The sequence below is a fragment of the Lagopus leucura genome, unplaced genomic scaffold, assembly GCF_019238085.1.
Source record: "Lagopus leucura isolate 7727_CA_CO unplaced genomic scaffold, USGS_WTPT01 Super-Scaffold_1, whole genome shotgun sequence".
NCBI classification, from domain to species: domain Eukaryota; kingdom Metazoa; phylum Chordata; class Aves; order Galliformes; family Phasianidae; genus Lagopus; species Lagopus leucura.
Genome location: NW_024962250.1, coordinates 2,516,663 through 2,528,602, shown reverse-complemented (window position 1 = coordinate 2,528,602; position 11,940 = coordinate 2,516,663). Strand labels below are relative to the sequence as shown.

Genomic DNA, 11,940 nt, shown 5'->3' with positions numbered 1-11,940 from the left:
CTTTCTGCTGTGCTCCCCTTCAAGGAAACATCCCACCACTTTCCACCAGCAACTGCTTCCTTCCAGTAAGAAAGCTGTACAGATAGGGGCTGAAGAAGTGAAACAACTACCACCAGGGCAGAGTTTGCTTCTCATTTGATAGTATAGTGGGGATTTTTATTTTTTTTTTTTTCTTTTTTAAGTCAAATAACCTAATAGTGATAGGAAACAACACTTCTCACCTTCCCCCTTCAAAACAGTTGGCATAGCACATAGCAGCATCAGCCACTTCAGAAAGTACTGAAATTCTCTCTCTTACTCAAAAGGAATAAAACCAACAACAACAACCTATCGCTTTCAGCAACCTCCTTTTTAAAATCAGTACTACACTGAAAAATTTGCAATACTGAAAGCCATTGGTGTTCTCTCAAAATCTTACACATGCTTTCATGTGGTTGCATGTGAACCTTGGTCTATCTGGACAACATCAGTGAGAAGCAATAACAGATCTTTGATTGATTGCATCTTCCCTAATCCTTCACCTTTTGCTTTTCTACAGATTGCATCTATATTCTAGAAGGCAAACAGTAACCAGGTCGATTTCCTGCTGATAAGGACTTCCTTATCTGCACCCCCCAAAACAGAAAGCTTTTAGTATTTTTTCTTCCCCTTTGCTAGTCCTTATTTCAGAAAACCTAGTCCAGAATCCTCAATATTAGTGAAATAAGCAAAAAAGAAAAATGGTATCCCATCTTTTTAAGAAGTTCAAGTGAATCCCTTGATTTTTGGCAGGCTGCTGGTAGCCTTTCTTAAGTGCAAAGGAAGATTACCCCTAATTTAGCATATATGCCCATAAGTAGTTACTTTTGGGGCTATATGGACCACATTAAAAAATGCCCTATCTCCATGATCTTTCATGGAAAAACAAAAATGAAATTTGTAGGTTACATGCTGGTAAAAAGGTTTCCTATATGCTAAAAAGCTAAACAGACCAAATCTCAAGAAGCAAGCAAGTAAATCACATAATACCTGAAAGTAATCAGTGATGAAGGATCCCAGTTCACTCTTCAGCAGCCGTCTGTAGACAGAAGGAACGCATCCATGAAGTAACAGCTATTGCTGGTCATTTCTTTCAAGAAGATTCACACTTCACTACCAGTCATACCAAAGATACGTGAATGTATATGAATGTGTCCTTTTGGCAATTAGATTTCTTTTACATTTAAGTATATATTCTACCAATGCCTACAAAAACTAACTATTATAAAGTTATGATGAAAATTTCCCTGAAACCATCTGTTTATAAGCCACTCACCTGGAATAAACAGACAAACCACATTCACATCCCTGAATGCATAAGCAGCTGGAGAATACTTTCAAAGTTTTTATTTAGTTTTAAGTTCATCTTTTTTCTGATATTTCTTTAAGGAAAGTCACCTTCCATTGCATTGAAAATAGCATTTCCCCCTACTGCAGTACTTCCTTTTCTCTTGGAAGCAGAAGGTGGGAGGATAAGGAGAGAAGCTATGAGGTAAACACGCAAGCAGCAGCTGTGGCCTCCCCATGGCTGCCGCATAAAAACCAAAAACCAGAAAACAAAGCATAATTTTCAAGAAAACATTTCTAGAAGTTTAGTAAGATGCTGTTTACATTTGTGCAAGCAGAAGCAACCCAACAAATACTTCTGATAAAAGACTGATGGCTTTTTAAATCCGGTTATGATAAATCCCAATATATATATTTGTGATTCAAAATACCAAGATAAAAAACAGTTGTTTTAAATCAAAAGCAACATCACAAAAACAGATCACAGTTTAGAGCATGTGAACTTTCAGCTTTCAGTAACTATGATGGTAAATTTCGCAGCAATAAATTCCACCTAAGATTTAAAAGGTGCCCAATGCTTCCTACTGCAAAACACTTTTTTTTGTTTTTGCTGGTTTAAGAGTTTTGCTTTTCAACAAAGTGAAGTATTACCAAGAGTGCTCAAAAAATAGCATCTGGGACACCTAGTTCTCAGGCTAGATTCTTACTAACAAACTACAGCTCTTTTTCTACTCTTCGGTGAACATAGGTCTTGACTGCAATCTTCCTCACCAAGCATTCTTCAAAACTTACATGTTTATTCAGAAAACACAGAAGTGCCTTTACATCTTTTCAGATGAGTTACATTCACCCCACCCATCTTAAAGAACATTTCTATTTCTGCAAGATGGAGAGAGCAGATAAGTCTTTAAGGGCTGGTGTGCGAGATGCTCTTTTACTGGCTTCAGTAGAACCCCGTGGGCTTTTGATCAGCTAATTTGCCAGCCCTAGCAGAACACTTGCTCTCTCAAGTGGACCATCCCATCCACCTCTGCAAAGAAAAGCATGCACTCCATAGAGAACCTCATGGTTCTCCTCCTAACTATAACCAGGTCACTCCTTGTGTCCTATGTTCCATCTCTCAATGGCATTTCTGATGTTTCCTCTTGTCATGACAGCTTTCAGAGCAATTAAAAAAAACTATCCAGTGAGATGTTATCAAATCACAGCAAGAGAGAGACTTGGTGAGAGCAATACAGAGCAAGATGTTACCTGTTGCTGATCTCCTAGCTCTGTCGTTACTGCCCAAATTTAACACTTCCCTCTTCTCCCACTGTCAAACTTAAGCACTGTGCAGAGCCTGTAGCTATTAGAACACTGCATTTGCTAACTTCCACTGATTATCTGAGTGAAGAAATGCAAAGGATGAAGATGCACCAGCTCAATCTAATGGCACAAAAGACTTGGCTGTCTGAAACCTCATATACACTGCATTGACATTTAGTTGAGAGCTATATCAAGAATCACAGATGCAAAGCTGCAGACGCATATGCAAACATGCATGCACTTGCATGACTTTTGCTCCTTAGACTGATTTGATGAGCTGCTTGAATGTTAAAACAGCCTATTCAGAAAATGACATTCTGAGATGTGATCAATGCTCAGGCACATGTAGGAACATTAATTTCAAAGAGAGCTTCCAAGTGCTGCCTGCAAGTGGAAAAGCTTACTTCCCCTCCCACCATCTCCACTTTGTACACAAAGCATACATATTTCACAAAGAATTTCTTGTTCTACATCTAGCTCTTGACAGTCCAGACTGACTCTGGTAACTGACACTACCAGAGCACAGTCCAGCCACAGGGGCCAAGCCCATCCAAAGGGGCTATTCTCTCCAGAGTATCTCCTCCCCACGAAGCTGGGAAGGAGTACCTGCTTGCACCAGTTCAGGAAGGCAGGCTGAAGCCACTGCAGTGAGCAGCAGCCTAGGAGGCAATTCACAGAACCCAAAACCAGTCTTCAAGTATGCTACAGGCTGCGGGTTAGGGTGTTTCCAAAGGCTTACGACATTTGTTTTTCCCTTTCACATACAGAAATCCTCATCCCATGGAGAATTAATACTGCTGCAAGTACTTGAATATAACTTGAAGATTTCTGCCTTAGGCACATTTAAATAACATTAAAGCATAAGACATAACTTTATGAAGCTTTTACTATGGGACCAGATCAAGTAGGACAGAGACTCATGTCCTACATTTACTTTGACAGTAGGGAAAAGGGTAGATTGCTGCTCAGTATGTTCTTGGCTCTAGCAACCACTTAATTTGGCATATAGCAAAAACACAATAGGGATGAGGTAAGCATACAAATGTGGAAGTTGAGACCTATACAACAACATTCATGATGGATGAATATGGATGTAGTGAGAAAGAGGAGGAATAAGGAACTACAATTGTGAACTGTCAATATTCCTCTTAGCACCACTTGGAATCAACAAGAATAAACTGCTCTGTATCTGCTCTATAATCCTGCCTATCATTAACTGAAGTTTCCAAGTAATCAGACCAAAACCACAGATAACAACCATGAGGCTTGCTTAAAATAAAAAACGATACTTTTATCATCACTGTTAAACTTCCAGGTTTTTAATCTTCAGAGTTAGTATTTTCTGGTCTTTTTCTGAAATCACTATAGAATGTACATACATGAAATACTATATTTTAAGTTTCTTTTTGTTTAAATGCTCCGTGGTTCTGAGAAGCTTGATTTTAGAGAAAAACAGTGACAGAAAACATTACTACTGTTATGAATGTCCTTAAATAAATGGGGGGAGGGAAACAGGCCTAAGAGGAAAATTCCATGGAAGGGGACAAAATCCTTTCATTCTAACTCAATAAATATCCTCAATTTGTCAAAGCACCACATAAGTTAATTAAACATTATCTAAAAACCCAGTGCTCTTCACATCACCCCATAGCAAAAAAAAAAAAAAAAAAAAAAAAAAAAAGGTAGGAAGCCAACCTAAAATTCAAAATACATGTTAAAGTTTTCCCCCACATCGATCTCCTCTCACTACATTTCTGCTTAGGAGCAAAAACGAGGAAACCCCAAACAAGCAGCAACAAAAATCCCTTCTCCACACACTTCAACAACTTACCTGATAGCTTCATTGAGGGTATAGAGTTCATTGTTCTGCAAGCCTCCCCCTTTAAACACATTTATCACTGCTGTTTGAACACTGTCAAAAAAGAAATGAGATGATACAACATCCATAAGTAATGGCCACCAGTATGATTTAAACAGAATGCAACGTGAGATAGCCACCAAAAGCTGAATGGCTAAAAAGGGGTGGGAAAGGTTAATTGCACTTAAATACTTACACTTTTCATCCCTCAAAATCACTGCACTCAGAGTAAGCAAGGGAAAGTCATCACCGGGACACCATTCACAAACACCACATTCACTGGAGATATATCTTTAAAAAAAACTGGTTGTGGGATCTCTGATGTGTGCTGCAGGCTATTAGCTATGAGGAGACACAGACTTTTGTCAGTGTCCACCAAACGCATCACACTGCATTATCCAGAGATGCTGACAGGACCAGCTGAGCCACCCAGTTGGCAGCATCTGGTGGGACTCTGGCTGCACTAAAGACCTTCAGCAGGCAGCATCAGTCAGGCCCATCCTCAAGCCTTGTTAATGCATGTAAGGTATAGCAACAGCTACAGATACTCTCATACTTTTTCCAATATACTTTTCTTTTTTGGCACAGAGGAAGTCCTGAAGTGACAGGATGATTTAGCAGCTGCAAAAGCTTGCCACAGCCAGCACGAGGAGATGCCATTTGCTTAATAGAAGTTCTCTTCTGCAAACAAGTTTGGCACTCATACACTTCAGTAACCTCAGGTAGGTTTCTATCCTAGTACAAAACAACGATGCTTTTGCTGGACTACGTTTGTGTGACATTAGTAAGCAGAACTAGTTCAGCAAGAGAAAGGAGTCTGCAGAGCACAAAGATGGTGCAAGATGGCAGACAGAAAGGTGGGAACACCTGATTTCAGTAGCAGCAGACCATCTCACACTTTACCTACACATCATTTTTCCAGTGGTCATTGCTGCATGATATGTGCTGCAGACAGGATTTGACTGCAGTATGAAACTCTGGTAGAAGTAGAAGCCACAAGCTTAGTAATTACTACAGTTGAGTTCTTCTGATAAAAGATTCATAATATGCAAATAAATTCCTGCTGTGCATTAAGAAACTGACCTTTGTTGCCCTAATAGCTTTCCTAAAACATACCGAAAAAAGTGGATCTGTTAATATAGTGCAGTTTTGTCTTACTTTCAAGACTGTATCTCTGAAAAAACATTGGCTAAAAAAGAGGCTGGCCAAAAACTAAGTCTGATTGCCACCTCCACAGAGGCTTTGAATGTCTGCAAACCTCAGGCATGCCAAAAACTCATTCAGGCTTATAAATAATCAAGCTTAGCCATAAATAGCCTGATACACAGTAGTATAAAGATCAGTCTCACACTGTAGATACTGCTCACCTGTTCCACGCCGAGTTGGAGCTGAGCTGCAGAGCCTGCCGAGCTGCCTGGAAACGTGGCAGGTCACTGAGCACTGGAGAGCTCATGAAGCGAGGTCGGGGCCTTCTGAATGAACCCATCTTGTGCAACTGGAGAGCAAAGGATGGTGATATGGTGAAACCCCCAGTCATAGGCTTGAATGGAGTGGAGTGGGTTTATCAGAAAGTCTTTTCTCTTGAAGGCCCTGGTATCAATCTCACTGGCATCAACAAGACTTCAAATCCAAGGACTCAGCCTGCAATGAAAGTGAACAGTTAGCCTCAGACTAGCAGTTCCCCACCACATTAGGCTGTGATACAAACTCGTAATAAGATAAAGAAATTGAAGCAGTCCTGAAAAATGAAGAGGAAGGGGAGGAGTGAAAATAGCCTATCACACTAAGAGCAAACTTGGGCAGATCTTCAGGAGCTCTTCAACAGCAGCAGCCTTTCCCCCCTGAAGAATGACTCAACACAGCCAGCCAGAAAGACAAGTGTGGTTTCTCTTCCCATTTCAGTTAATAGAAATGCAAGAACAGAGGTGCCCAAACCATTCCCAGAGATACCTTACAAATACCTTTAAATAGAGCTGCCATTCACCTAATATAAAATAAGAGAAACATTTCACCAGAAGAAAAAAGGGGCAAAATATGATCAAAAGATGATCAGACAAACCCTTTGCTTCTTCCAGAAGCATTATGCAAGAGAATAAAACTCAATATCAGCTCATTACAGATAGATACCATAAGGAGCTTCTGCAGAAGAGCTCTGACAGCCACATATTTTGAGAGTGAGCAGGACTGTTTGGGTTGGTTACTTTTTGTTTTATAGACAACCAATTGCTGTCTGAATACAAAATTCTCGTACTTTCCCTTCTGATCACCATCGCCACATAGATGAATATGTAGCCCAAAACAAACCACAGAAACAGAGTAAGTTAGAATCAACTTGGATAAAAACCACAAAAAAACCTCTGGCAAAGCTGCTGCACTTCAAAATCTTCCCACTTCAGACAAGTACAAGCAGCAGATTCAGTTGGCAGTTTGAAGAACAGAGATGTCAGAGAAAGAGATGGGGAAAAAATAATAGTTGTATAACCAAACCACACACAGAAGATGTAAAGCAAAGCCTTCTCTTTTCCACAACATCTGCAGCATGAAGTAAAAAAAGATACAATCAGCTAGAGGTATACTTTGTATTTGCATGGTGCTTCTAATTTAGATAGTGCTCAGCTCCAGGAAATTCTTCACACTCTGCAGACCTTAGCTAATCATTTTACATGTAAAAAAGCAGCTCTCTTGCAACCTGGGCAGCCCCGCTTCACTCTGAACTCATCACCTGCCTCCTCCTTGCCTTGTTCCAATCAGCCAAGGAAGCCTAAGCAAGCCCTCAGCCCTGTTGTAAGCACCAAGGCCCCACCACCAATGGTGTTACAGGGGAAAAATACAGAGCAAACACCTTGATTACAGGACACAAAACATGTAAAACTATCATTACTATTCAATAAATAAATACACCTATTATCCCCCACAAGCTGAATGCAGTTTGGATAGATCTTTGGATAACTCTTGACTGTCTCTAGAGATGACAAAGGCCAGACAGACTTCCACGAAGAAAACTGAGCCCTAATAGGTGTTACCAGAAAGGACAGCAAGCTGCAGGTTGAGTGGCTGCTCTGCTCCCATTAGAAAAAACACTACTATAACATTTACAAATAAAGAATAAATACGAAAAATAGAACCAAATCACACTGTCTTCTGTTTGCCTTTTGAAACAGTATTCTGTTTTTTGTGGGTTTTTTTTTTGTTTTTTTTTTTTTTGTTTGTTTGTTTTTGTTTTTTTTTTCCATTGCTCACACAGAATCACCAAGGTTGAAAAAATGATGATCTAGGAGGTCATCCACCTATCACCACTATCTCCCACTAAACCATGTCCCTCAGTACAACATCTAAATGCTTCTTGAACACCTTCAGGAACAGCAGCTCCACCACTTCCCTGGGCAGCCCCTCCCAGTGTCTGACCACTCGGGGAGTACTATTTCCTAACATCCAACCTGAGTCTCCCCTGGCACAACATGAGGCCATTACCTCTAGACCAACCCCTAGCTAAGTGGGGAAAAGGCCAACTCCCACACTGCCACAACCTCCCTTCGGATAACTGTTGAGAAATAAGATCACTCTTGAGCCTCTTCTTCAGAGGAAAAGATCCCAGCTACCTCAGCCACTCCTCATAAGGCCTGTGCTCCAGACCCCTCATCAGCTTCACCACCCAATCTGCTAGTAGTTGCTCCATTGGCAATTCCAGCCACCTCAGAAACTGTCAGAGGAGAAAAACTGCAACACCTTGAAGGGGTGAGGGCAGATTTCACTCATGACACAGAGAGGTGTCTGGGAGGCAGTCAGCATAACAGATATTTCTGTTGCAAAACAAATAATTGTGCCAATATTTGCCATCATGAAGTCCCAAAGCTGACAGCGAGATGAGCTGAATGAGTGACAGATGACTTTATCCAGCATAAACTACTATTTCAACAGTTTTTGTACAGGGAAGGGAACAGATTCTTCAGAACTATATAGTGTTATTTTAAAATCAGACGTAGACACTTAACTGGGCTAGAAAGTTGTTAAGATGCCTGTGCTAACCTTCAATCCAGTACTCCAAACAGTGTAACCACACACAGTACTTTATCCCCAGCAATAAAAGTCTACTATAAAAGCTCTATTTGTATTAACTTGGGTTAAGTTGCAAGGGGAAAGTTTAAATTCAGAAGTGTAAGGGGAACAAATTTTGTAACTTAATATACAGATATTTAAATTGTGCAGGAAATCCTTTTGCACAAAGGTAAAACAGACCATCACAAAGGTCTCTCCCAGACTTGGTCTTTGGGTTTACGAGCCTGATTCCACAGCAGCAGAACACAGGGCCCCACGACAAATTTCCTGAATGCTTCCTTCTTACCAAGGGAACATACTTGCTTCTGCTCATGGAAACATATACATTGTTTCCCTTAACCCTTGCTAAAGTTACTCGGACAGACAACAACAAGCACTTACCTGCCATGAGCATTTAAGACGACCTTCTTCCCCACTTTTTTCCCCAGTCCCATAGTCTGCAATCCCATTTCAGTATTAAGATAAGTTTATTTTATATTTTCACCACAGATTTAAAGAAAAAATCTTCAGCTTTCGGTCAAATCCAGAGCCTTAATTTCGCTTACTCAGGGAAAAGTAAGAGAAAGCACTCTCTCCTAGTTTACCTGAAACGGTAGCCATTAGACAGCAGTCATAGTAAGCTTGCTCTCAGCACAAGCTAGTCACCAGAGGAACATCAAGTATAGCTAATTAGCATGTTATCAGAACCGAAACACCAAGGTCCGTGAGAATAACCATCCCCACCCATAGCCTACTTAAACTATTTTCAGAGATTTATAAAGCCAGAGGTAAGAGAGCACGTGCTGGAAAACAGACTTCTGGCACAGTGCATTTGCATTTTGCAGATCCCATGCATCAGGACATAAAACAAAGCCCCCAAACCAGAACCCAGCCTTACATAATTGTTCTGCATTAGCTCCAGAAGTATTCCATCTCCACAACTCCTTCAGATCAGATTTTCCTTTCTCAGTAAGCAGTTTCCACTGAAAGTTTTACCAAGACGACCCCAGTCGTTTAGCAGTTTGTTGGTAATGTCCATGTTACACATTCAGTAGTCTGCAATTTATTTTTTTTTATTTTTATTTTTTTTCTTTTTCTGAGAGAAACTATCCTTGTACCAAGGGAGGTATTAATACAGGTTAATCAGAAACCCTCACGGTTTTGGGGCTATTTCAGCTAGTGAGAACGAACAGCATGACGCAAAGCAGTGAACAGTTTTCCTCTCTAGATTGCACTGAAAACTCTTAAAGATTTACACAAATATTCTTCCCTCAGAGGCCTTCAGTCTAAACTCCTTCACATTTCCTCTACTTGGGTATTAAATTGGATATTTTGGGTATTGGGTATTTGGTAAATTGGGTATTGGATTAAATTGCTTCAGAAGACTACAAAATAAAGCCTACATCTAAAGATTACAGTCCTACTATTTATCAATCATGGAGAGAAGAAAGGCAGGAGGATGACAGTGGTTGCAGCCACCAAGCCGTATCCTCTCTCACCATTGATCATAAAAAGGGATGAAAAGCTGGATGCTAAAACTCAGCTCCAGCACAGGAGATGGTGCCTCAACAACGTAATCTCCCACTGCCACGTGCTCCAACCACTGGGGCAACACTTGAGGTGGCAACAGAATTTCAAGTTGTTTGCCCGATTATTGAGGACTCTCTGCTCTTCTGTCATCTAATGACCCTGCATTTCTCTTTTTGGCAAACTTGTTTAAAGTCAAGGAGAAATGCTTTTATTGTTCTTACTCCTCTTTTCTTGATATTTTTTTCCCCCTCCCATTTACCTGTGATTATCACATCAAAGTCTAGCTATTAAAGTCTTCTAGATCTCAAACAAGACAGACATTACCTGTGTCTGAAAACTCAGGTCTTTAAATGAGCAAATAACTGAAAGCTAGATGATAGGGCTCAAAACTTGGGGGAGAGGGGTGCTGAGCTGGACAGTGAGTCAATCTGACAACAATGTAGTTTTATCTACTTCTAATTAATCACATCTGAGTGAGCACTTTATAGATCAACTTGAATCTTTCAACAGAAGAATTAAACAAGGACACAGATCTTTTTCCAGCAAACACTTGTAAATACAGACATGAAAACATTACTGTCAAACTAGGAATTTTTATCCATTTGTTTTCTATTAGCCATGAAAATAACAGAGAAGCTCTTATAAGGTGATTTAATGAAAAGAATTTTTCCTTCTAACAGACCAAAGTACCTGTGACTGTCTGGAAGAAAAAAAATATATATATATAAAGATCTGGCAATACACCTAGCTCTGTCTCTGGAAAGAGAATAACCTATAGAAAATGATGGCAGCATTCCTTCTAAATTAGGGATCTTCTCAGTAATCCTGAGCCAACCAAACAAAAAGCTCCTGGCAGCTAAGATTTAAAATAGTCTCATCCTTTGTTAAATGGTCACTGATGTCCCCTCTGCAAGGCTTAGAGCAACAGCCGCCCATGCAGCAACAGGGCACCAAAAACTACAGCTGCTTTTGCTTTTTAGAGGGTAACATGCAGTGGTGCTACTTTACATTCACAACAAAAAACCACAAGTCAAAAAGCAACTTCAAACCAGATGGTAATGCAGGGAAGAGGGGAACCACATGAGGCTCCATTCATTCAAGTATTTCAGGAGATCTGAGGAATACTACAACAAAGAAAGAGGGATTATCCAGATATAAAGAGATGTCTTGCCATATGAACATTTTTAGTAGTAGAAAATTAGTGTCTTCATGAAGATAGATATGTTTGCCCATTTTCTACTCCTTTGTATGCTCTGCGCAACCATGACATTGATGACCTACGAGTTTGGATACTGCATCATGTAACAGAGTTTTTTGTAATGATTTTGGGTGCAAAACAAGCATAAGCTTAAGAAAAAGTGCATTAATTATTCCATAGCTAAAAATATTTCCTTTCTGGATAGCATGATCAGAAGCCATATCTTACATACAGTGGAGTTGCTGAAATCACAAGTCTCCACAATAGTTTGAGAACAGGCTGGGGCCCAATCTCAAGGCATAGTCCCTCCTATACCCTTCATCCTTCCATTCCTTCACAACTTCAGAAACTAAAATTATCATGAGTCAAATTTCCAACACATGGCCCATCAAGAGCAATAAGAGCTTAAACATTGGCCTTCAAGTTCTGGATCAATCCACCAGCAAGACAAAGTACAGATACTTTGTCACAGGAGCAGCCCCTCACACAAGGAGCAAAACACCTTCTGATGTGCTTATGCTACTAGCAGGGGCACAGTCCTTTCTAAGAAACTGCCCCAAGTCAGAAAGATAAATGGAATGGAGTAAAGTCAGTATTTTGGTCTGGCAATCTCATCATTAAGATTGATTCAAGTTACAGCCTTCAGGAAACAGCTTTTTTTTTTTTTTTTTTTTTTTTTTTTTTGCCCTACCTGTATATTAATGCCACT

The 11,940-nt window shown here is 40.1% G+C and overlaps 1 protein-coding gene across 1 annotated transcript in view; it reads right to left on the bottom strand.

Moving 5' to 3' along the window:
* PRR5L (proline rich 5 like) overlaps positions 1-11,940 on the bottom strand; it is a 52,830-nt gene that overhangs the window by 26,103 nt on the left and 14,787 nt on the right. The window contains exons 8-10 of the mRNA XM_042868661.1: positions 5,836-6,109; positions 4,442-4,522; positions 1,009-1,057 (exon numbers count right to left, since the gene is read on the bottom strand). Coding sequence (XP_042724595.1) covers positions 1,009-1,057; positions 4,442-4,522; positions 5,836-6,005 — 300 coding nt within the window. The 5' untranslated portion in view covers positions 6,006-6,109. The remainder of the gene's footprint in view (positions 1-1,008; positions 1,058-4,441; positions 4,523-5,835; positions 6,110-11,940) is intronic.